At 40.7% G+C, this 26,222-nt stretch overlaps 1 protein-coding gene and 1 long non-coding RNA gene across 3 annotated transcripts; one reads left to right on the forward strand and one right to left on the reverse strand.

The window, feature by feature from the left end:
- Positions 1-2,993: 2,993 nt before the first annotated feature.
- On the reverse strand, positions 2,994-26,190 carry LOC124288142 (probable ATP-dependent RNA helicase DDX47). Of its 2 annotated transcripts, XM_046724714.1 has the most exons (13): positions 26,040-26,190; positions 24,391-24,484; positions 21,736-21,924; positions 19,899-19,970; positions 18,473-18,543; positions 17,973-18,020; positions 16,317-16,388; positions 15,478-15,594; positions 11,952-12,098; positions 10,818-10,894; positions 9,880-10,011; positions 6,750-6,879; positions 2,994-3,168 (listed from the first exon to the last, which is right to left on the reverse strand). In XM_046724714.1, the coding sequence occupies exons 1-13, from the start codon at positions 26,115-26,117 to the stop codon at positions 3,055-3,057; spliced, it is 1,341 nt and encodes a 446-aa protein (XP_046580670.1). In that variant the 5' UTR covers positions 26,118-26,190; the 3' UTR covers positions 2,994-3,054. The 2 variants fall into 2 exon arrangements, with proteins under 2 accessions (XP_046580670.1, XP_046580671.1); XM_046724715.1 differs by lacking the exon at positions 6,750-6,879.
- Positions 9,048-15,222, forward strand: LOC124288144. The gene is made up of 3 exons (XR_006901392.1): positions 9,048-9,057; positions 9,477-9,481; positions 15,144-15,222. It is a non-coding gene; the product is annotated as an uncharacterized LOC124288144 (long non-coding RNA).
- Positions 26,191-26,222: the final 32 nt, after the last annotated feature.

Here is a 26,222-nt window from a genome sequence, read left to right on the forward strand (position 1 = left end):
TTCACGCTCTTATGTAAGAGCCACCAAAATGAAATGCCATGTATTGTTTGTACTCTGGGCCAATGGGCCCCTATTACCGAAATATATTGAACTTGAACTTGTAATTTATCTGCGCATGTGCCAGTGAGTAGTCAAGTTACAGTAACAGTAGGAACGAAAAGTACATTTTAACAAGCAATGTAAGTAATGAGATGACCCAACTTTATGGATGATCAACATCTTTATTTTAACAATAGCGACGTTTCTGTATAGGTTCTTATACCGTTTTCAAGCATATGGGAGGATGATGGGGTACACCAGTTTATATACAAGATAAGATAATGCGACAACAATGGTGGGGAAACAAAGCATCAAAGAAAGTTACATGATGAGCTACAATGACATGATGATGAGCTGAGGATAACAAAATGAGATGAGTGGGATTACCATGAGAATTAGCGAATGTAAGTTAATTAGGCAGAAGCCAAGGTGGTGGTGGGGGTATTTATTATTGAGAAGCCGGTGGTGAGGAATGTGAGTATGAAGGTTGATGAGAAGCCAGAGTGGGTTGAGTGGTTTATTATTTGTGGATTAGGTGGTTGTAAACCGAGGGGATGTAATAGCCTTGATCTCTGTTAATAGAGGGATTAAAACGGCGTATTTGTAATGCTTCGGACAATTTCCGCTGAGTGTAATCATGTTTGTTGTTTGTAAGTGTTTTGACAGTGTCCCAGTTGATGTTGTGTTGAGGAAATTTGGTGATGTGTTCCGAAATGGCTGATTTGGTGTCTGCATTGTTTGTGGATGTCTTGTATTCTTTGATGCGTATGCTGAGGGGTCTGGATGTTTCACCAATGTAGTGGCTGCCACAGTCGCAGCTGATGTTGTAAACCACACCTTTAGGCTGTTTTGTTTTGTAGTGTTTCCTACCGTTTGCTTTAATGATAGTTTGGAGAAGTGTGGCCGTCAATGTAAGTAATGGTGTTACTCTTTATATTGGTTAAACAGTCGTAAATTATATAGTTGGTGATCATTTTAATGTCTTATTGTCACCCTTATAAGTTTTCTATGATATTCAGAAAGTTGACAGAAGCGCTGTATTCCTTACATTTCCGGGTACTCGATTCCGATTCGGGTAAGTACATGCGGGTACTCGATTCCAATTTTTCCTACCCGTCCCAGCCCTACCATCCATGGGGCCACCCAACCAGCTCTAAAAGCTGAGTTGTCCTCACAAAGTTTATTGATAACTACTACAAGAGTGGACCTCATATTTTATTCATAACTGTACAATATAACCACAACAATATCCATGACAACATCAACGGCCCTTCTTCTTCATTTTCATCTTCTTTCTCACCCCACGTGATTCCTCCGTGTCACCCTCGTCGCGATGACGTTTCTTCTTCTTACCATCAGTAGTGTCGTTCATTTCCTGCAGAACAAGATAGTAGCCTTAACAACACCCTGACAGCCAAGAATGGAATCAATGCAGGCTTATTGAGTTCATAATGGCATGGGTACAGGTTGCTAATGCAGTGAGTTTGATTTAACACAATTTTGATCTGTATTTCAGAGTGCGAGTTTGATGAGGAACTTCATGCAGGTTTAATAGTTTAACATTTTGTCGAAATCCATGACCATAGGCATGCCACTGACATTCCATGAAATATAATTATGGTGAAACAGAAGTTGAACATGCAATCATAGGCTCTAGGGTGAGTGAGTGAACATGGTTTATGCCGCTTTTAGCAATATTCCATCACAGTAGGGGACACCAGAAATGGGCTTCACACATTGTACCCATGTGGAGAATCGAACAACAGTGACGAGCAAACACTTTAACCACAAAGCTACCCCATAGGTTCTGGAAGGTACCGAAAGGAGTTCTGTTTAACAAATTGCTGCACCTTTGATGACAGGGCCACCTATAGCCGACAAGAGCTGAGAATGGTATATGTTAATGGCTACTAGAGTTGAGGAAGGTATATGTATGGGCTGACAGCTGAATTCAGTACATGTACACGCTATTAGAGCGGACAAACTCCGGCGAAAGCACCACGATTATCCAGTGAGAGTCTTCCAGAAACTCCTGAAACAGATCTGTGATGTACTTCCCACAACAGCTGAAATCCCGGTCGTATTCAGCACATTTTATACCATACTTCCTGGACTCCAATGTGTTGATCAAGTTCATAACCCACTTTGTGTCAGCATTTGCGTGGCAGAAATATGCCACATATCTCTTGAAATCTGCGTTGCGTTTCGCCATTTTGAAATCTAAAATCCCGTTTTATAGTCACGTCGGGATACTATGCCATTACCCGGTTTGTGTCAGCATTGGCGTGGCAGAAATACTCCCAGTATGTTATTCTCTGTTCCGACAGTTTGAAACCCAGTCACAAAAGACCAGGAAAATCACGATTTAAATCGTGCCACATTTAACCTGCCATACCCTGTCTCTGCTCTGTCTGGCAGACAGTGGGCGAGACGTATACTTGACGATAGTTTTATGGTATAATGTGAAAGTTCAATAGTTGGTTCTAGAACAATTCCACGTCAGGCTGATCACATGGTAAACAACGAGTACTGGTCCTAAAATACCTCCACGCCAAGCTGTACATGTGATGTAGACTGGCGTCCGGCTTGGCGGGCGGGCCGGATATGTCAAGTGAGTGGGCGAATGTAGGAAACCACAGCAGTAAACAACAGACAGGGGTCAGATTATGTTTTGACTTTCATGGTTACGAGGGCTGGATGAAAGGTTCCGAGCCAAACTACCAAGGATGCCTATTGCACACTTAAGCGTTTATATTTATTGAATACAACATTATTCATGGAAATTACATGCTGAATAAACTATCATGGTATCTTCACTAGGGCCTTCAGGTGATTTATCAATGAGAAGAACATTTGGTGTTTGGCGAGACAAGCTGACACTCCATCCATGGGGCCACCCAACCAGCTCTAAAAGGTGAGTTGTCCTCACAAAGTTTATTGATAACTACTACAAGAGTGAACCTCATATTTTATTCATAACTGTACAATATAACCACAACAATATCCACGACAACATCAACGGCCCTTCTTCTTCATTTTCATCTTCTTTCTCACCCCACGTGATTCCTCCGTGTCACCCTCGTCGCGATGACGTTTCTTCTTCTTACCATCAGTAGTGTCGTTCATTTCCTGCAGAACAAGATGGTAGTCTTTACAACACCCTGACAGCCAAGAATGGAATCAATGCAGGCTTATTGAGTTCATAATGGCATGGGTACAGGTTGCTAATGCAGTGAGTTTGATTTAACACAATTTTGATCTGTATTTCAGAGTGCGAGTTTGATGATGAACTTCATGCAGGTTTAATAGTTTAACATTTTGTCAAAATCCATGACCATAGGCATGCCACTGACATTCCATGAAATATAATTATGGTGAAACAGAAGTTGAACATGCAATCATAGGTTCTGGGGTGAGTGAGTGAACATGGTTTATGGCGCTTTTAGCAATATTCCATCACAGTAGGGGACACCAGAAATGGGCTTCACACATTGTACCCTTGTTGAGAATCGAACAACAGTGACGAGCAAACACTTTAACCACAAAGCTACCCCATAGGTTCTGGAAGGTACCGAAAGAACGGAGTTCTGTTTAACAAATTGCTGCACCTTTGATGACAGGGCCACCTATAGCTGACAAGAGCTGAGAATGGTATATGTTAATGGCTACTAGAGTTGAGGAAGGTATATGTATGGGCTGACAGCTGAATTCAGTATATGTTCACGCTATTAGAGCTGACAATAGCATACACATGGGTTGCTAGAGCTGAGAATGGAATATGTATGGGTTGCTAGAGCTGAGAATAGAATATGCATGGGCTGCTAGAGCTGAGAATGGAATATGTATGGGCTGCTAGAGCTGAGAATGGAATATGTATGGGCTGCTAGAGCTGAGAATGGAATATGTATGGGCTGCTAGAGCTGAGAATGGAATATGTATGGGCTGCTAGAGATGAGAATGGAATATGTATGGGCTGCTAGAGCTGAGAATGGAATATGTATGGGTTGCTAGAGCTGAGAATGGAATATGTATGGGCTGCTAGAGATGAGAATGCAATATGTATGGGCTGCTGGAGCTGAGAATGGAATATGCATGGGCTGCTAGAGCTGAGAATGGAATATGTGTGGGCTGCTAGAGCTGAGAATGGAATATGTATGGGCTGCTAGAGCTGAGAATGGAATATGCATGGGCTGCTAGAGCTGAGAATGGAATATGCATGGGCTGCTAGAGCTGAGAATGGAATATGTATGGGCTGCTAGAGCTGAGAATAGAATATGCATGGGCTGCTAGAGCTGAGAATGGAATATGCATGGGCTGCTAGAGCTGAGAATAGAATATGCATGGGCTGCTAGAGCTGAGAATGGAATATGTATGGGCTGCTAGAGCTGAGAATGGAATATGTATGGGCTGCTAGAGCTGAGAATGGAATATGTATGGGCTGCTAGAGCTGAGAATGGAATATGCATGGGCTGCTGGAGCTGAGAATGGAATATGTATGGGCTGCTGGAGCTGAGAATGGAATATGTATGGGCTGCTAGAGCTGAGAATAGAATATGTATGGGCTGCTAGAGCTGAGAATGGAATATGTATGGGCTGCTAGAGCTGAGAATGGAATATGTATGGGCTGCTAGAGCTGAGAATGGAATATGTATGGGCTGCTAGAGCTGAGAATAGAATATGCATGGGCTGCTAGAGCTGAGAATGGAATATGTATGGGCTGCTGGAGCTGAGAATGGAATATGTATGGGCTGCTAGAGCTGAGAATGGAATATGTATGGGCTGCTAGAGCTGAGAATGGAATATGCATGGGCTGCTGGAGCTGAGAATGGAATATGTATGGGCTGCTAGAGCTGAGAATGGAATATGTATGGGCTGCTAGAGCTGAGAATGGAATATGTATGGGCTGCTAGAGCTGAGAATGGAATATGTATGGGCTGCTAGAGCTGAGAATAGAATATGTATGGGCTGCTAGAGCTGAGAATGGAATATGTATGGGCTGCTAGAGCTGAGAATGGAATATGTATGGGCTGCTAGAGCTGAGAATGGAATATGTATGGGCTGCTAGAGCTGAGAATGGAATATGTATGGGCTGCTAGAGCTGAGAATAGAATATGCATTGGCTGCTAGAGCTGAGAATGGAATATGTATGGGCTGCTAGAGCTGAGAATAGAATATGCATGGGCTGCTAGAGCTGAGAATAGAATGGGCTGCTATGAGAATGGAATATGCATGGGCTGCTGGAGCTGAGAATGGAATATGTATGGGCTGCTAGAGCTGAGAATGGAATATGTATGGGCTGCTAGAGCTGAGAATGGAATATGTATGGGCTGCTAGAGCTGAGAATGGAATATGTATGGGCTGCTAGAGCTGAGAATGGAATATGCATGGGCTGCTAGAGCTGAGAATGGAATATGTATGGGCTGCTAGAGCTGAGAATGGAATATGTATGGGCTGCTAGAGCTGAGAATGGAATATGTATGGGCTGCTAGAGCTGAGAATGGAATATGTATGGGCTGCTAGAGCTGAGAATAGAATATGTATGGGCTGCTAGAGCTGAGAATAGAATATGCATGGGCTGCTAGAGCTGAGAATTGTATGAGGGGTGTAAATATTGTTTTATAAAATATACAATGGATCTGTATGAAAGACTATCTGAAGACTGAATGCCATATAGCTGGACTGAATTAACATCTGTCTAGTCTATTTATCAATATATATTTCATACTGAGAATATCCAATCGGAGAAAGTCTGAGTGGGCAATGACTGACTGGTGGAAATCGTGAGAATGAATCTGATTCTCATTACCTACATTTAGTTACCTTGTATTGATTGATATGTTAACCCAAAATCACCACAGGGTTATTGTTTACAAATGACTCCATCGACGCCATCAGATCAAACTGATGTCATACCCCTGAAGGTCCGTTAGAATATTGATCCCCTAATTGTGCAGGTCGATGCTCATTCGCTGACTTGGTTCACTGGTCATTGTATCCCAATTGTGCAGGTCGATGATCATTCTGTTGATCACTGGATTGTCTGGTCCAGACTCGATTATTTACAGACCGCCGCCATACAGCTGGAATATTGCTGAGTGCGGCGCAAAATTAAACTCACTCACTCACTCATACTGAGATCATGTGACTTTTTAGCAGTCACAACTTTAGATTATTTCTAAATCTAACCAAAACAGACAACATACAACCCTGAGGGGTTACGTTTGGCTCTGTTGTGAGCTTACGCAATTCCAATACAATTTCAGAATATGTGAGCCATTCAAGTGCCTACCACAGCATTCCAAATGTGTTAAGTAATATCAAGTTTCCAATTTGATATGTATGTATATATTATGACATTAATTAAAATCAGACATTAAATTCACATTGATCGTGGCTCATGTACAAAAGTATTTTGTCTTTTCTAAACAACTAACAGTCTGTGAATAGCATTAGTCTGCCCACTAGCAGAAGCTATGTAACCTCGGTGCTGGGGGTCAGAGTGAGTGGGTGACTATGGTTTTATCTAATTTTAGCAATATTCCAGCAATATCACTGAGGGGGACACCAGAAATGGGCTTCACACATTCACATTGTACATTTTAGGAATCAAACCCAGGTCTACAGCATGACAAAAATATTCTTTAACCACTAGGCTACACCACTGCCCTGCTGGAGGTTGGAGGAGCAGGGGGAATATTCCTGCAACTGACCATCTTGGCGTGTCTCTGCGCCTCGCTGACTCTCTCCATCAGCATCATCACCTCCTCCTCCTCCGTCTTGTACAGCGGAAGCTTCTTGTTGATTAGGTGCTCGATACGCTGGTACAGCTCAACATCGTATCTGTCAAACAATGCATATACTCACTGGGGTATCCATTTTCCCAGCTGTACTGTGTGAAGAAACGTGTACATGCAGGCCCTGCAAATACTCATGTTTAATGGGTGTTTGCTTTGGGTCAAGTGACATATATAGAGGATATTATATGAGTGACCATATCATACTATGTTTACGACACAAGTGCCTAGATGTTGGTATTTCCTGAGAGAGAGCGAGGGACAAACCGAGATTTAGGCACGAGTGTCGTAATTATAGTATGAAATGGGCACGAATATAATGTTCTATTTATTACCAAAGTCGTTAAATTGAGGAAAATACACCCAAATCTGCTTTCAAACATAGGCTGGCTACCCACCGTTGCTGCATGTAAAACACAACGTCATAGAAGAAACGTGATGTCATAGCATTGTTCATGATGTCACATCACCATGACAAAGTGATATTTTGCCTTAGGGCATCGTATGAAAAATATGAACCCCGATATTTTCGCCCTTGTAAGTAATAAAATAATATACCAATAAGGTTCTCAAAACCGATACACTTTATTTTCTTACAGAGTATTGTATCACTGCCAATAGACAGTGTGTACGCCTTGAGAATAGTGGCCAGTGGGGTGTTATCCTGGTCATATGATCGTAAAATATTTTTGAAAGGGTACTCGGCATCAGGAGGATAAGGTCTGGATGATTACACGTCATCAACTGTTTCTGAGTGGGGTCTCCACGTAAACTATGGCAAAGTGTCACAGTGGGCTAGTTTCATAAATTGGCTTTCATCCAGACTACTAATAGCAGTCACACAGGTGGATGCTTGATATTAAGCCATATTTCACCTCACCTCACAGTGGGGACACCAGAAATTAACTTCATACATTTTACCCATGTGGGGAATCGAACACAGGTCTTTGGTGTAACAAGCCAACACTTTAACCAGTAGGCTACCCAGATATATAACAAAGAGTGTTGTTGTTTGCCTCATATCTCCATGTTATACAATGAGCAATATGGGAATTCAAGTCTTTGGCTGTGCTCTAAGATAGAGAACCTGTAATGGTACAACAGCAGAAATCATTGTACAGTGTAGTGTTTGAATAAGAAACAAGGCAGTGTCTGAATGCACATTCATGTTGATTCATTCAAATAATAATGTCTGAAAACTCTTATTAAATTTCAACTGATCATATATTATCGGCAGAATTAATATTATAAACTATTTTTAGCAATGTTATTGAAAACAACGATTCTTGTTTATGCTTCGCAGCTTAGCGTAACATCTCGGCTTTTGCCGCCTCCGTCTTGACGCCCGGACACTATGCTTAATGCAAAAATGTATACATGAAGCATTTTTGTCTTAGGCCATAACCTAGCACGATATGCCCAATAAGTTCCATAATTTACGTATAGGTAGCGATGTCTTGCTTAATATGTTCAGAATACATGTAGAATTATTTTACCCAAAAACCTTCGTCTAAAAGTTTTCGTTGACGGTATCCATTTCCATAATATGATTGGCTGCTTAGGTCAATGTGTCTGATTTTGACCAATCCGACCCTTATAAGCAGACTGTAGTGAAAAAGCGTCGTAAGAAACCAATCTTTATCCAATAAAATCGCTTCTTACAAATGTGAAAATACTCTCGGCAAGAGTACAGTGATATTGTTGATGTTCAGAGCTTTCGAACGATACCCGCCATCAAACGATTAGCCTCTATGTAAGTGACACGTGCCACTCACTAATTAACAAGAAACTGATTGGCACTTCCCGTTTCTGAATAATCTCGGGAGTCAATACCCGCGAATCAACAAAATGTAAACACTTGCTTGTTTTTACAGTCACACTGCCCACTACATGTATTAATTACTCTAGGTAAGTGTTACGCACCACTCACTGATTAACTAGATGCTGATTAACACTTCCGTTTCTGAATAATCTCGAGTCACAGGCGAATTGTGTTGTTACATCATTTGGACCTAATCTCATCAAAGGGTTACTACCGTTGGCTGGTTTGTTGTTTAACGGTACACTCCGAGCCTGAATATTCCAGCTATATGGTGTGCGGTCTGAAAATACAGAGTCCACTGAGTTGGCTGGTTTGTTGTTTACCACACTGTGTCAGCAAGCCTGACCACCCGATCCCGTTAGTCGCCTCTTACGACAAGCATGGGTTGCTGAAGACCAATCAGTTGAGTTTATAAACGGTGGAGATATTTTGCAACAAAGAAGTCTGCGAACTGTGTCTATAAAATTTCAGGACCTTCTTCTCACAATGCATATTTAACAAGTGAGGGCTGGTTCAGTTTCTTGGGCACAGTACTAATCACACATGACTATTTGAGTTATCTCCCTTCCCTTAACACTGGACTTTCATGGATGACTAACAACAGAGCATGAAGCAAACAACAGCAGCTTGAAGGTTGCTCTTCCTCAAACATTAAAAACTAAATTATTGTGATAAACTGTGATAAGCCATGCCTTTTAATCTAGTGGTTTGTCTACAAGATTCACACAGTTACCTACTTTCTAATGTTACATTAATATTTTGCTGCAGGCATTTTGTCAGTACACTACAGCCTGATTATATCGTTGCACAACATAATACAGCAATGGTATTCTGGGATCCAGTTAAAAATCATATTCCTTAGGTTCTATTTCGACTGAAGCACCTTCCGAAAAATGTCTCCAACCACCCGACACCGTTAGTCGCCTTTACGACAAGCATAGTCGCCTTTTATAGCAAGCATGATAGAAAACAACACTGTATATAGAATTCTATACCAGCTAATGAACAAGAAACAACACTTACATTCATATGAAGAAGGTGTTTTACATGCATAAAAGGTAATAACCTTCTCTTGACCGATATCTGTTACTCTTATTTGTATTTTGTAGACTGGCATGAAATTCGAAAGAATTATAGAAGAAATCATATTTTTGTATCTTATTTATAAAACTGTATTAAAAAAAAACATTGTCAGTTTTGGATTCAGAAGTAACATGAACTTACTGTGACACAAAGGTTATTGACTTTCCTGATCTCCCCGCCCTCGCTGTCCTGCCCACACGGTGGATGTAGTCTTTGGAGTGGGTGGGGATGTCGAGGTTGATGACGACATCAACGTGAGGGATGTCAAGACCTCTGCAACAGAGAAAGATCATGAGGGTATGCTGTGTTAGTTCATGTCTTCATCTACATCGTGACATGTGGTAGACGATAGCACAGGTTCAAACTAGTGGTTGACAGCATAAACAGCCATACACATCATTGAGACGATGACTCATACAGTGACCACCTAAACATCCAGATCAAGTTATAAGCATGAGGATCTTGGGGTCTAACATACCATCACCCACCAAACTGCCCAATCAGAGAGCTGGAATCATTAAAAAAGCACGGATGTTATTTACACTACCAAAAGAGTTGCCCGCTCCTAACAAGGACTACCCATTTTAAGTAGGTTGAAGGAAGGGAACAGGGACTGTTGTAGGTTTATTAAGGGCTACCAATGAACTCCACTTTCATGACAGTACACTCAGCAAACTGCTGATAATCAAATGTCAATCAACCAATCCAGTGATTGATGGTGTGAGCAAACATCAAGTCATTAGGTTGTCTTGGCAACCCATCAGCTAAATCACCAATGTCTGACCATCAATTAGGTCTTCTCTTATCACCATCAGATCTTGCTGGGGACCAACTATAACTTGGAGTCCCCATGAGTGAGTGAGTGAGTGAGAATGGTTTTATGCCACTTTTAGCAATATTTCAACAATACCACAGTGGGGGACACCAGTAATGGACTTCACACATTGCACTCATGTGGTGAATCGAACCCCGGGTCTTCAGTGTAACAAGTCAACGCCATAACCACTAGGCTACCCCACAGCCCTGGAGTCCCCATGAGGTTCAGACTGGCTTCAGTTGTGGTGTAGACGGCCACTTACCTGCTGGCTACATCTGTGGCTATCAGGATGGACCTGTTTTTACTCTTAAACTTGTTCAAGGCACCCAGTCTTTTTGTCTAAAAATAAACACCATATTATGAAACATATACCCAGGGGTTGTACATTATTTTATGCTTTCTAGTGTGGTTTGACCACTGAATTGTAAACATGGTCATAGAATCATTAGATGGTGAAGCATTATGTTGAAGATTACTGGTGTGCATGACTGTGTTGCTGCCAAAACTTGTCAAACCTAAAACCAATCATTAGTACCTACCACTTGTCTTATGGCCTCTACCTCTCCAGTGACCAATAGAGCATACAACTTTATGGATACAACTTCTTGCATATTGCATAGAAAGATGTTTCGGTGTAGATCCTTACACCTTTATCAAGCTTAAAGTGTAAGAATCGACACCAAAACGTCACCAATAAACAAGAAGTTGTTATGCATGAAGTTGTATGCTTAATTACTGACTCACCAACTTCTAGCTCTCCTGTGGCCCCTGACAACTGGACTAACTGTTCAAATACTCTTTAATATTGGACAAAACTTCTTGAAAACTGTGTGTCTCATTCGTATAGGACATGACGTCTGCTTGAAAAAGGATGGAGAGCTAAAGTGAGTGAATGAGTGAGTTTAGTTTTAGGCCGCTTTTAGCAATATTCCAGCAATATCACGGCGGAGGACACCAGAAATGTGGTTCACGCATTGTGCCCATCTGGGGAATCGAACCTGGTTCTTCAGCGTAACGAGCGCAACGCTTTAGCCACTAGGCTACCCCACCGCCCCTGGAGAGCTAAGACTGGAAGGGCAACTTCTGTCACTTTTAGTGACATGGTAGGACAAGGTCACATGCCTACATGCCAGAGTTTAATGTAAACACAGACACAGCACACTGACTCTAAGACGACAAGTCCTTGTTTCACAATGATAAGTGCCAGTCAAAGCAATGTGGCCCAGGTTGGAACCATCAAACTTACACTGTGTTATGGATTCTCTATCAAAAACAAAGGGGGCAGTCACCATGATTTTTTTTCTCAATGAAATATTGAGCTAAACAGTATAAATGTTTCTGTATATCAACCACTTCAAAACAAACAAACCCAAAGTTGAAACAGAAAGGTATTTACCTGGCTCATCTGTCCATGCAGGGGGACAGCCGTCATGCCAAGGTTACGCAACATGAGCGCGACTCTCTGTGTATTGGCGCAGGTGCTGCAGAATATGATGAAGGAGTTGCCGGCTAGCTCGTTGAGGATGTACACCAGGTAGACATCCTGCATCACACAAAGCATACATACCAAACATGTTATAGTTGTTATCATTTCAACTTTTGTTATGAGAGAATGTTTTTTGTAATTTGTATTATCATTCATTGGGTGATAGTTGTTATGGGTCACAAATGTTTAAAGTTTTGAGTGTGGGTTTTGGCTCGCATCTCGCATCATATATGTTCAATGGCAATAGTATTTGTAGCGGTACGCCTTTAGAGATAGCGCTTCAGAGTTGCCTCCCTTGGCAAGTTGTTGACTCGTCATGCTGTGTGTTCCACATGATTCCATATCGTTCTGAGATGATAATGATGGAGCCTAGCTTTGCTAGAATGCTCGAGAACTGTGTAAGAGCTATATAAACGCTGATGTAGTGTTGTGCGAGATTGGACTTATTACATGACTTGATTTATGCACTTCTGTCTGCCATCGTCGAGTTTCTCAACATTTCAAGACTGACCGTGCTTGCCTGCTGTCAATGAGTTTATCTGTTCTCACTGTAAATGTCAAGACTCTGGTGAGTTGATATTTTATATTTGTGACCAAATATGTTAGATTTATGACTCATTGTACTAGATATCTGTTTGTCATGCATTGTAGCTTGCTCATTGTTTGTTCAATATATTATTAAATATGTTAGACTTGTCTGTGTTCTATTTTGCTGGTTCAAAGGGTACTCTTAACTCTTTTATCACGGCAAATTATTAACCGTAACAAAATATACAGTAGGGATTAAAAACTAAGTGCCCTATTCATTCAAGTCAGGAGTGTTGTAACATTGAAGTTTACAACTCTGTTCAGCATTAAAGTGAACAGAAATGCCCATTCTCTCAATACTGGTCATGCAATCAGTGAAAGTTTTCCTACAAATCCATAGCATTAGTTTTAAATATAACAACATAAATTAGGAAATTCCAGTTTGTCCTCTAATTAGGTCCAGATACATCCCTGACTGATTTATTTGGTAAAGATGCAGAAGCCATTAAAACCAAAACATTATCAAATAATAATGACAACTGACATAAATAACAACAGATAAAAAAGCCATTAAAAACAAAACCTTATCAAATAATTTATGACAACTGACATAAATAACAACAGATGTGGCTAAAGTTTTAAATAAAGGTTTCACAGACACAAACTTCCAGAACACCAAGAATATCACTATTAAACTTAAAATATCAACCACATATCAAAATTGAAAATTTAATAATACCCGGTAAATTGTATATTTATATACTTATCCTATCTCACAGTATGCACCATCTCTCTCCTCTACGACCATGTGTGGAAACGTGCTGTCAGCTAAGTGCTGTCAACGGCGTCTCTCTATCTTCGGATGGTACGTCCCAATCGGATGGTAGCATGGATGTTGTTGACACACCTTAACTACTCGTCAGGATTGCCGATAACCTCCATTTACAGTGTAGTACTTCGTCGGGGGATTTATTATCCATTTTGATATGAAACCAGGTAATTTTGGTTCCATCACGTTCCCACTGTGACCGTGTATCACTCAATTGGCAGTGTCTCTGGATAAGGCTTTTGGTAACTTTAGGAAGATTAAGTCCCCCTTCCAGTGGATGATAATATCACGTTGTTGGGAACTAAACAGAAAGCCTAGACATAGGATCTCATGCATTGAACTCCAGAGCTGAACTGAGTGGACCTAGCACTGAAGTCGACACCTGGCAGTAAGCGCTGAAACCTGAGGAAGCGTTGTACCATGAGTCAATACAGAAGCCAATAAACTATGAGGCACCACAGAACCGGGAAAACCATGAGTAAGCGCTGAACCTGGAGCACCATGAGTGAGCGTCGAACCAGGAACCCCAGGAGTAAGTGTTGAACCGGTAATACTGTAGGTAAGCGCTGAACCAGGAAGACTGTGAGTAAGAACTGAACTAAAAGCCCCGTGATGAAGCGCCGAGCCGGGAACACTGGGAGCAAGCGTCAAACCAAAGTCAATATGAGTAAGTGCCGAACCAGGAGTCCAGGAGGAAACGCCGAACTGGGAGCGGCAGGAGGAAGCACCAAGCCAGTAACACTGGGAGGAAGCGCCGAACTGGGAGTAAGCTCGGAACCAGGAACACTGGGAGAAGCGCCGAACCAGGAACACTGAGAGAAGCGCCGAACCAGGAACACTGGGAGGAAGAGCCGAACCGGGAGTAAGCGTCGAACCGGAACCAAACAAGAGCGTCGAACTGGAAGTAAGCGGCGCTCTGACCAAACATATGGGATCCGTGACAATCGGCGCTCTAATCGTAGATAACTGTCCTGATGTAAGCACTGCTTCAAAAGTAAGCGGCGCACTGGTGGAAAGCGCCGAACTGGAAGTAAGTGGCGCTCTGACCAAACACGTGGGATCCGTGACAGTCGGTGCTCTAATCGTAGATAACTGTCCTGATGTAAGCGTCGCTTCAAAAGTAAGCATCGCTTCAAAAGTAAGCGGCACACTGGTAGAAAGCCCCGAACTGGAAGTAAGCGACGCTCTGAGCAAACATGTGGAATCAGTGACAAGTGGCGCTCTAAACGTAGGTAATTCCTGATGTAAGTGTCGAACTGGAAGTTAACGTCACTTGTGATGTAATGTTAGGAATCACAATATGCGCCGCATGAGTAGTCCCCACCTCCGAAACGTAAAGGCGCTGAGGAACATTCACCACCAAAGACAGCCGGGATGTATACCAGACGTAGATAACACAACAACTCGTGGTGGTGAAGAATCTTCTAGAGTAATGAGGCTATAAGAATGCGGACGGAATAGTGACGCAGATTTTCACTGAGGTAGGAACCTCTCTAAGAAATCTTCATTAGGAGACTTCGACTTCGAACGTCGTACTGCAGATATCAAACGGCGATCTAACTTAGGACGTTTACTACTCAGACCCTCAGATGGATTCCGACAATCTCTGTCTACAAGCTACCCGGCGATATTCTGAAAACGCATCGTCGTCACAGTTTGCACACAAAGTGCAACGTCTAGACCAATCACACCGGCCTAAACAGTCAACACATAGGTTATGTGGGTCTGAGAAATTACTGTTGCAGTTATCGCAATGTTTATTAGAACCATAAAGATTCGATTTTCCCATTGTAGAAACACAATCAAACTCTCTTATAGACAAACACACGTCCACACATCGTGGCGACAAGAAAGAAAATAACAGGTAGAGGTGGTCATGTGATCATTTGGGCGAGCCGCACCCTTTGGTGGATGATTGACAGGCGTTTATGTCGGGGTGAGGGTAGAGGTCAGGGCGGGTCAGAGGCCAGTTAAATTTGACTCAACTTAGCTGACAGCACGTTTCCACACATGGTTGTAGAAAAGAGACATGGTGCATACCGTGAGATAGGATAAGTTTACAAATTAGCTATTTCCCACCTTATACTTGACAGGCAGAAAGATGTAAAACTGCTGCAGTTTTTCGACTGTCTGGTACTTTGATGATACTTCCACCTTTACTGGATTCCTTAGTGACGCCCTCTGCAGTTTTTGAACCTGGATAAAGGGGAGACAACTGTCTTTGTAGTAAAACTTTGACAACATATGGCGCTTGTCCAAACATTTCTGAGCCACTATTTTTTCTTTCTTTCACTTGTACCTCTTTTATTTGTAGTCGAACAGCATTATCATGTCAAACACCCAGTTGATTCCATTTGCAGTGAGATTGCCATAATTTAACAATACCAAGTGTTTATAAGAAATTTGACTAAAACAGGATGAGGTATTTATGTACAACAATAAAACTGCTAACAATGAGACTGCAAACATCTTGTTTCTGATGATGCTGCACAATGTGAGCGAGACAGTTAGGTTTTAACAGTTGTTGCAGCATTCAAGATTCTACTGCTGAATAGTTGCTACAACAGAGAAAAACTCCTGATACTTGCACATGATTATTAGTAAAATACTTCATCATTTGTCCATGAAGAATTGATCACATAGTCATTTGATTAATATGCTACCTTCAGAGAAGTTTCTACATCGGGCAGCCATTGCATGGTTTTTTTCTTCATTTCTCCCTTAAAATACCAATCATTGATACATGCATATAAAATAACCCGGGAACTACAAGGAATTATGAATCGGACATAAGCGAATGCTGTAAGTCCCCTGCCAACAAAAACTCTGTAGTTCTTCGGAGTTCATTGGTTATTCTATTAATCTTCAATCAGATAAGTAAACTTCATGTTCCTGTCTCGCGTAAAGCACAATCCCACCTTCTTGGTCATCGTGGCAGAATACAGGTAGGTGTTCCTTTCTCTTGGGATGACCTTCAAGATCTTGTCTACCTGGAACCAACAGCGAGATCACTTACACCCAACAGCAGGTAAACAATGGGCAACATACACACAATACCATGCCAGTATGAGAAATAGTTTCCAAATTTTGCTAGCCAGTCGGCTATAAACTTCAACTATGCCTGAAAGTTACTTGCCCACAAAATAATTCACTAGCCCGAAATTCGAGTGTAGACACAAGTTTCATAATTACAGGGCTCAATTTAGTGCTTTGATACTTGCACTGGTGTATCCCAATATTAGAAAGTGCAACCTAGTTATTAGTCTAAGTTGCACAAGTGCAAGTCAGTTTTTGAGAAATATATTGATAAATCTAACATCATAAGCATAATTATGTCAGCTCCTTTTTCTTCTAAACGTTGCATAACCAAGAAATCAAGTGAAGTAGCTGACAAAAGTGGTAAACAAAACTTGGAAACTGAGAAACATGCCAATATGAACAAGAGTGAATCCATTGACATTGCCGACGCATGTGGCATTTCAACGCTGGGGAATATAACTACAGATGATGAATTAAAACGTAAATTAGAGACAAACGTAAATCCAGCCACACGCAATGCTAAAAATTACAGCATATTTCTTTCATTACATATTCCAATAAAAGCGGTGCAATGAGAATTTGGCTGATGCAACTAGGCTTCTCTTGTAGGATGCACCTGGTGCAGGTAGGTTAACATCTCTTAAATTGAGCCCTAAATTATGCTGCTCACATAATGAATATTTTTATCAGGTCACGAGCTAGCAGGCCAGTGGCTATTTCGAACACTGTACCATACACAGCTGCTTAAATTAATTCTTCTATGTCCTGGGAAAATACTTGATTCTAGTTTTGATTTATACAAATACAGGAGATATATTCAGAGTTGACTCGATTTATCTGAAGTGTTAGACAATACACCACGACAGAAGAAGCCATGAGAGTATACAAGAAACGATAGCTGGAGGGGCTTTAAATTATGGGAAATGAATGTTTTTGATGAAATAACTGTCTTAAACACATGACGACCTACTCTAAACATAAGAACACCCATGACAATTCACTAACATCAATGAAAATGGTGGAGTGGGGATTACCATGGGTACTGTGTTTTCAGCATAGAGACCAATAAATTTGACTGTGCTTAACTTGACATGTGAATCCTCACCCTGCACACTGTTTCACTTTTACTATCAAATCTGTAAGTAATACATGTATAGCTTTATACTGACTACACAGCATGTTAACTGCCATGGTGACCATTCAGTGACAACTCAACAGTGTGCACCTTGAATAACTCACACAACTCCCTAGGGCTCTCCATTGGAAACAGTTTCAATACCCTCAATATATCCTGGAAGAATCATTTAGAATCTGCATTCGGTATTTGATTCAAACAGTGTTGTACTTAATACAAATAGTTAGGCTTGAAACTTTCTGCCACACTCGGTAGATCGATGCTAATGCTGTTGATCACTGAATTGTCTGGTCCAGGCTTGATTTTTATACAGACCACCGCCATGGAATATTGCTGAATGTGGCGTAAAACTAAACTCACTCACTCACTCACTCAATCAACACTGAGCAGCAGGACTTACCTCCTGCTCAAAATCCATGTTGAGGATCCTGTCGGCCTCATCCATCACCTGAAAAGAAACACAAGTGTCAAAGAATTAAGTGAGTATTTTTTTTACAACCTTTTGAGCTATATTCCAGTAAAACCATGACGTGAGACACCAGAAATAGGCTTCACACATTGAACTTCGGGTCTAATGTGAGCTGTATCACAGAAGCAACTGTGAATTGATCAGACAAACAAGATGGCAGTATGATCAACATAATACATCATCGAGGTACAATGACACATAATAAGCTCAGTCACTGTGTGAACACCTGGTCCCCATGTGAGTCACTTTTAGGGACATCCTGAAATGTCTGCACTGACCCTGAATCACCACCTGGGTTAACTATTAGAAATATAAGCAAGAAAAACATGAAAACTACAAAGATTGTTTCCTTGATTAGGACAGCTGCTACAGTTACAGACAAATTTGCTGGAACCATCAGACACTGTATCCATACAGGCACACATACTCACCAGGTATTTCAGATTACGTAGATTGAAGCCCTTTGTGTTTTCTAGATGGTCGACCAGTCGTCCCGGGGTAGCTTAAAGTGACAACAGAAACTTGGATCATCTTCAACTGTCAGCAACACTACTGTTTCAACATTACCCGAACTGATGCCATGTATGTCGTTTTGCATACTAGTCATGTGGAAGGCATGTTTCCTAACATTTCCAGTGAGGAGTGTTTAAATTACAGTGTACTCCGTCAATACCGGCATCAGTCGGGACCAAATAAAAATGCTGGTTTTGACAGAGTGTCGGTTTAGCTAGGATGTTCGCTTATGGCGCCTTTTAGCAATATTCCAGCACACGGAAGTTTGCTGTCGTGTGGGGATGTCACTTTAGCATTAACAAGATGTTTGAATAAGAAACAAGGCAGTGTCTGAATGCACATTCATGTTGATTCATTCAAATAAAAATGTCTGAAAACACTTATTAAATTTCAACTGATCATATATTATCGGCCTCTGGTTGACTGGTGTTGAAAGAGTTAATTACTCTATGTAAGTGACACGTGCCACTCACTAATTAACAAGAAACTGATTGACACTTCCCGTTTCTGAATAATCTCGGGAGTAACCGCTAATTGTGTTGTTACATCATTAGGACCTAATTGCATCAAAGGGTTGCGCCGTCTTTCATGTGCCGGTTTTTACAGATTCGTTTTCATAACAACTTGTTCTTTGGGACTGGAAAACAATGCCGGTATCCTGAGTAGACAGATGCCGATGTTTACAGATGTTTTAAATGATAATTAAGTGCATTTCTGCCGGGACTGAAACTTTGTGCCGATGTAGACAGAATGCCGGTGTTTACAGAGGCCGATATTGACAGAGTGCACTGTATATGAAAGTACAGAATTCAACATCACTATTTTTTAGTTATTTCCAATTTGAATCAGGATGTTTTAAACTCACTCCCAGCAATATTATCAATTTGTGCAAATACAAAATCTGAACGATAATACCCCATTCACAATTCTGTTGACAACATGTCCATGATGTACAAAATTTAAGCATAGACTGACAAAAGAGAAAACTGAATTGAATGAGGATCCTAGTTATCATGATGAGGGAAACACTGAATTACAACATCGTTCAGTGTTACTGACATCAAACATCCAAAATATGTTCACTTATAATCTGACACATCCAACATGTAAAATTCAATTTTAAGTCATCATCATCATCCATGTTTGATACAGAAGGCATGTATTTCATACACAAAACATACACCTTCGCCAAAGCAAAAAAAAATCTTCAATGTGTAAGACTTACATATTCTGAAAATTCAGACATTTTTCCATAGGAACCAATGTTCAAACCTTTTGGCCTCTCGGGGTAAATAAATGGACCTTATCTCCTGGACTATACAGGGATAAGACAGCAGCCATTACCTATGATAACATGTGGTTTCTTCGCTAACATCAGTGCTTGTGTCATCATGTCGATACCGCCAACCACCACAGCTGCAATGAACAACACCATGTCATTATGCAACGACACCATCAAACTTTCATAATTCATTTTTAGTTGAATGCTCTTTGAAAATGTAAACTGTTTTTGCCTCCCTTGAAATGGTAGCATAAAGACAGGGGTGGAAATAACCCATTGCCCGACGTCCGAGTCCAGTGTTTTTGTCTGTCGGGCAAGCTTTGTATATCACACTGTACCGGTGTCCAATTGACTTTCCAATGCTAATTATGTTGTTTATTTTAAAACTCTAACAAGAAAACGGTGGGTATGGTGGAAAAATTATCAGTGCAAGTGATTTTACATGTGCCACTGTACCGGAGTACACTAGCAATTTTAAAGTTATTTCCAGCCCTGAAAGTACAATCACATCAAAATCTGACAGTCCCTCCATATCTCACATCAGGTGGATTTTCTGTTCAACCATTTAGCACGAAAGCTTCAAAATTCTCTGAACAAGCACACAAACATTAAGAGCGGCAAATCAAACTTTCTCAGCCGTTTAAATTGATCCGCTTCATTCTCAAAGTGTCTTTGGACACTGACTGACTGACTGAGTTCAGTTTTACGCCGCTTTTAGCAATATTCCAGCAAAATCACGGCGGGGGACACCAGAAATGGGCTTAACACATTGTGCCCATGTGGGGAATCGAACCCGGGTCTTTGGCGTGACGAGCCAACGCTTTAACCACTAGGCTACCCCACCGCCCCTGTCTTTGGACACAGATTCAGATAGTTTTACAAATGGGTCTATGAGAAATGAACCACTTCTAAAAGAATTTGTTTTATATACCACTAATGAGACTGGTGATAAGTACATTCTCAATATGACATACAGCGAACAAACAAAGCTCAGAAACAAAGACCTAGATTTGCGATAAAGCCATCCAGCAGTATTAGTGACCTTTTACATTCAACAGAAATATATAGCAGCCACAGTGTAGCTAGTGTGAACTTGTAATGTTTCTGTGCCCTGATCCATCTGCTTCCAGCATTCTACATGCCACCTGGAAAGATCAGACTAAACTAAGAGCTGGTCTTCACCCAATAATGCTTGACGTAAGAGTCTCACGATTTACATTCTTGTTTTAAACTTTTACCATCTGGACATAGATTCCTCGTACTAAAGTTTGCACAAAAAGGTCCCAAACATCTTTTATACCTGTTAGCATTAGACTTTTAAATGAATGTTAGACCCAGCCACAATTTTAAATGCATTTGACTACTAGTCTCTTACAGTATACACCGGTTATCCTTCTCCTCCTGTTTATCTGTGTGTTTAAGGTGATCGTTGTTCTTTGCTTAATTTTTTTTAACCATGCTGTATGGCTCACTGTTGTAAAAGGAATTCCTTTGTCGGGCAATAAAGTAGTGTTATCATTGTATCAGAACTGCATTGATGGATGCTCATGATGTCAATCACTGGACTGTCTTTTCCAGACTTAATTATAGTCACCACTGCCATATAGTGTGAGTGAGTTTGGTTTTACGCCACTTTCAGAAATATTCCAGAAATATCTCGGCGTCACGCCAGGGGACTCCAGAAATGAGCTTCACACATTGTATCCATGTGGGGAATCGAACCTGGGTCTTCAGCGTGACGAACAAACACTTTAACCACTAGGCTACCCCACTGGCCCCCATCTAACCAAATTAAGAGTTGAATAAACAAAGAATTGAGTGAGTATTTTTCACAATGTTTTAACTATATTCCAGCAATATCACTGGCACTAAACAATAAAATAACAGAACTCTACATACCAGTTTTGACGCCAATGCCAGCTCCCAGTGCTTCGAACTGCTCCGAGATCTGGAATGCCAGCTCCCTGGTTGGAGTCAGAACAAGAGCAAACAGTCTCTGGGGTGTGTCCAACAGTGACTGGAGGATGGGCAGGGCAAACGAGCCTGTCTTACCTGACCCTGTCTCAGCCAAACCTATCACATCTTTACCTGGAAATATGAAGAGTAAATCATCGACACTGATCAACTATTGATCTTATCATTGTTAACATGTTCGCATAACGATCTCCTTGGATGTTGCATTACACACAAGATGGTCTGAACATAGACCAGACCATCTATAGAAATACAAACGTTATACTGGTGTGACACTTTCTCATTAAAGTACAAATTTTAGTATTTTGGGGTCATATGTGGGATTGGAACCCACACTATCACAGTCAGGCATCTAATCAACAGCACACAAAGTCAGCCATCTCACCCACTCAGCTACTGCAGCTCCCACACAAACTGGAAGTCAGACAACTGGTAGTCTGGATCACGTACTTTGTGTACCCTCGGAGAAGCGTACCAGAATTCTGCAGAATCTGGATCTACCTCTGTAGCACCAGTTGTTGAAAACAATAATACTATCAGAACGTTCGACTGTCTCACAAAGGCTCTTTAATGTCTCTGTGATCAGTATTTGAGTCACATTGTGTGTACCAGCTTGTTCATGATTGAAAAAAAACCACAGTGACGCAGGTCTTACATTTGGTTTGTTTGGTGAAACTAATGAGTGTGAGGAACTTCTTTGAGTGGCATTTTAGAAGTTGGGAAATGCAATTTCTAGACAAACTTTATTTCATGAGTGCCATGTCTTGATAAAGCTTCTTATACATTAAGTTTGTCTATATTAATGAATGTGAGTATCGTGCTGAAGAGCCAAAGAATGAGTGATTTTGGTTTTACTCCGCTTTTAGCAATATTCCAGCAATATCATGGCAAGGGACACCAGAAATGGGCTCTACACATTGTACCCATGTGGGGAATTGAAGTGGGGTCTTCAGCGTGACGAGCTATAGTACTGTCGGAAATAGAAAAAAACTGTTTTTAGGCTGTTACTCTGTATCCCTAAAATTTACACAATTGCAAATAGCATATGTCGAAATAACCCACTTCGGCCTAACTGGGCGTTCAGTGGGATGTGTAATGATATCCAGAAAAGCATGTTTACTCGTAAAATCGGGCAAAACTTAGAAAAATTACGAATAGCTGCTCAAAACAATAGATCAGACTATAGATGGCAATTAGGTCGCTCAGCCAGGTATGACGACGGACCGTCGACTCACCTGGCATGAAATGCACGTGCTGCCTACAGGCACAAGGGGTCATCTCAAAGATATTTTGTGCTTTGTCCATGTGTGTTGACTATGTCTCATCTACTGATTAACATCTTACGTGTCTTTCTTTCATAAAGTTTATGTTGAGATATGTAAGAGAGTATGATACCCGAAAACCATAGAAACGCATCGTAGTATATAGGTGGCATGACCACCCGAAGATCGACAGGACTGGATATTATTTGTAAATTGTTATGACGTGCCGTGTACCTCCCCAGTATAATTGCCCTAAAGGATTATCTTATCTTAGCTGATATCTCTATCCCCAAGCCCGACCCCAGGTTTTGCTTTTGAGGCGACCCCTCCTATCTGTTTCTTTTTATAGTGACAGTGAGACTGCATGGTAGCTACATCCTTAATAGTTTCGGCATAAAAGTTATTATTTTTTACGTCAGCTATCGTTTATAATGAATCTACGTCTAATTTCAAATTGGGCATTTAAAAAGTGTCCTTTGTAATACAATATCGTCGAACACTAATTTGCATAAAGCCATGGTCTGTTCCAAATACGTCTTTCTGGACTTAGAAAAAAACCGCATTGCTCATTTCTGCACTAATTTCCCCTCAGTAAAGTCCTTTTTCTCCGTTTCCTATCTCTCTACCACTGAGACTGTAGTTAGGCCGAACTTAGTTTAACAGATATTTCACACTTTCACATATCAACTACATAAATTGTAGAGATAAATGAGAAAATACAGTTTTTCTATTTCCGACAGTACTATAGGCCACCCCACCACCTGAAGAGCCAAAGAACATAAAATAGGCACATCTGGGACTAAAACCTGAAATCAAAGGTTTATGGTACACCCAAGAAATACAGCACTGCAAATAGAGTTGCAGTTTCCATAGATAACTGGTTCACTCTTGCAGGACGCGCGTGATTCCTGCGTATTGGAATATAAACATTCTGTTTACAATCAATTCTAATGACATTGAAAGTAACACATATTATCAAATGGGACGCATCCATGATCATTGATTTCATGCAAATTGATTGATTCCCAATTTTGGAAAGGGACTCTCAGAATACATATACCACGAGTCCCCAGGACTCCCAGCTTTGAAGAGTCCTACTCTTGTCCCTCATTAATGTTGCTATCCAAAATGTAGATATCTAAGAACAAGACAGTTAAATTCAGTTCCATAGAAAATAAACCCCAAACAGAGAATGATTGTATTCTGTTTCAGAACTCTAACCCTTGTACATGTTGTAAGTAGGTCTTGTCAGTGTGACCATACTGAGCTAAAGTCTTTGAGCTAAAATATTTAGATAGAAATTAAAAAACTGTTATACCATCCAAGGCAACAGGGATTGATTCCTTCTGTATCAGTGTTGGGGCTTTCCATTTCAGTTGTTCACACGCCTCACACAGTACATCCACAATGCCCTGAAAACAATCATCACAATGACAACATAAACCTGATAGTTCATGCTCACATTATAAGGATTCAATATAAATGTGTCTTCGTTTTCATTTGGGTAATATCTAAATAATACTGTAGTCACCCTTGTGATAAATGAAAAAGTAGACATGCATCAAAACATTTGTGGATTATATGTGGTGGTGTGTGGTCCTGCGTATAGAGCTCACGACACAAATCAGTTGAAGTTAAGCAATGTTGAGCACGGAGAGTCCTTGGATTGGTGACCGTGTTGGGCAGCTTGACTCCTGAGAGTTTCTTGGACTTAATCCTGCCCCACAAAGAAGCACATGTGATACATGTGGTCTCTTCTTAGGCAAGTGAGTTTATTCAAAATTGCCTCTGTTCACTCAGCAGAAAATGGGTACACGGTGGGATAAGACATGTGACTATTAACCTTCTCTCGCTTCTCAGGCAGCTAGGGTTATCCGGGGTAATAATAATCAGATTTGAGCATGCTTAGGCCTGGATATATGCACGGTACAAATATGCTATTATTATATGAGTGGGACTGCACCAGTATACTACAATACACTTCTGAAACAATATGTATATTGTAATATTTTTGGGAGAACCGGTATACTGAGTTATATGAAGTTTAGGACATGTAATTATCTCTGTGGCTTAAGTTAAAACTGATATTTCCTTTCACAATCCACAGACAAAACACTATACTTTCCATCCTATAAACTGTATAAAAATAGAAAATAGACTCCCTAACTATCGGATAGTATCCAACCTAATTTTCAGATTGTGTGTTATTAGAGTGTGTGTGTGAGATTAGTTTTACGTAGCTTTTAGCAATATTCCAGCATTATCATGGCAGGGGACACCAGAAATGGGCTGCACACATTGTACCCATGTGGGGAATCGAACCCGGGCCTTCGGCATTAAGCGAACACTTTAACCACTAGGCTACCCAAGCGTCCCTCTGTTATTAGAAACATAATATATATATATATCTAGGGCTTTGGTGTGTACAAAATAGGATCTGTATGTACAATTTTCACTCACTGTCAAACACTAATGTTCCTATAATATATTGCAAAATGTATCACAATACAGGAACCTGAATCACAATATATAGCAATACAATTTATTTGCATATAAGCAGCCCTAATCATGAGTATGTTTTCACAAAATTAAAACGTCATGAAAATAGAGATAATTCATTTTAAATTTTTTTCATCAAAATCTTCCAGGCATGATCAACTTCATCAAGCCCAAGGTGACTGACAAAACGTCATGAAAATAGAGATAATTCATTGTTATTTTTTTGTCATCAAAATTCTAGACATGATCAGGCCCAAGGTGGCTGGTAGCGTGCCAGGAAAAGAAGATCAAGCTGTACACTTGAATATTCAATCAGACAAACACCGAAACGGTCCAAACTGTTTCCAGCAGCTGTCCAACACCTAACTCCAAACAAACATGGTTCTAGTAACTTCGTTCTAAAAATCATCCTATCATACATGTTCAACCACACATTGGACAAATCCTAGTAACTGAAAGCACACATACAAGTGACTTGAATGTAACGGGAGTTTCTTCGGTAGCCTCTTCAGCGCTTGATAAATTGTTCGCTTCCTCTTCTTCCATGTTTTGTTTAGGTTTTCAACGTTTACAACACGTGCGTGTTTTCAGTCGGAAATGAGTTATCTTTCTTGGGTTTGTCAAATGAAAGTATCCAAAAGTGTTTAACAC

Source organism: Haliotis rubra, unplaced genomic scaffold (genome assembly GCF_003918875.1).
Source record: "Haliotis rubra isolate DU_JTF1 unplaced genomic scaffold, ASM391887v1 Scf412, whole genome shotgun sequence".
Lineage (NCBI taxonomy): Eukaryota > Metazoa > Mollusca > Gastropoda > Lepetellida > Haliotidae > Haliotis > Haliotis rubra.

What these genes read in the sequence shown, in the direction of transcription:
- LOC124288142 (XM_046724714.1), bottom strand. Translation starts at nt 26,117, where the DNA reads ATGGAAGAAGAGGAAGCGAACAATTTATCAAGCGCTGAAGAGGCTACC. An exon ending in TACGTAATCTGAAATACCTG is followed by an intron (nt 18,021 to 18,472) that starts GTGAGTATGTGT and finishes GTTTCTTTTCAG; the next exon opens with GTGATGGATGAGGCCGACAG. An exon ending in TGCATGGACAGATGAGCCAG is followed by an intron (nt 10,895 to 11,951) that starts GTAAATACCTTT and finishes GTTTATTTTTAG; the next exon opens with ACAAAAAGACTGGGTGCCTT.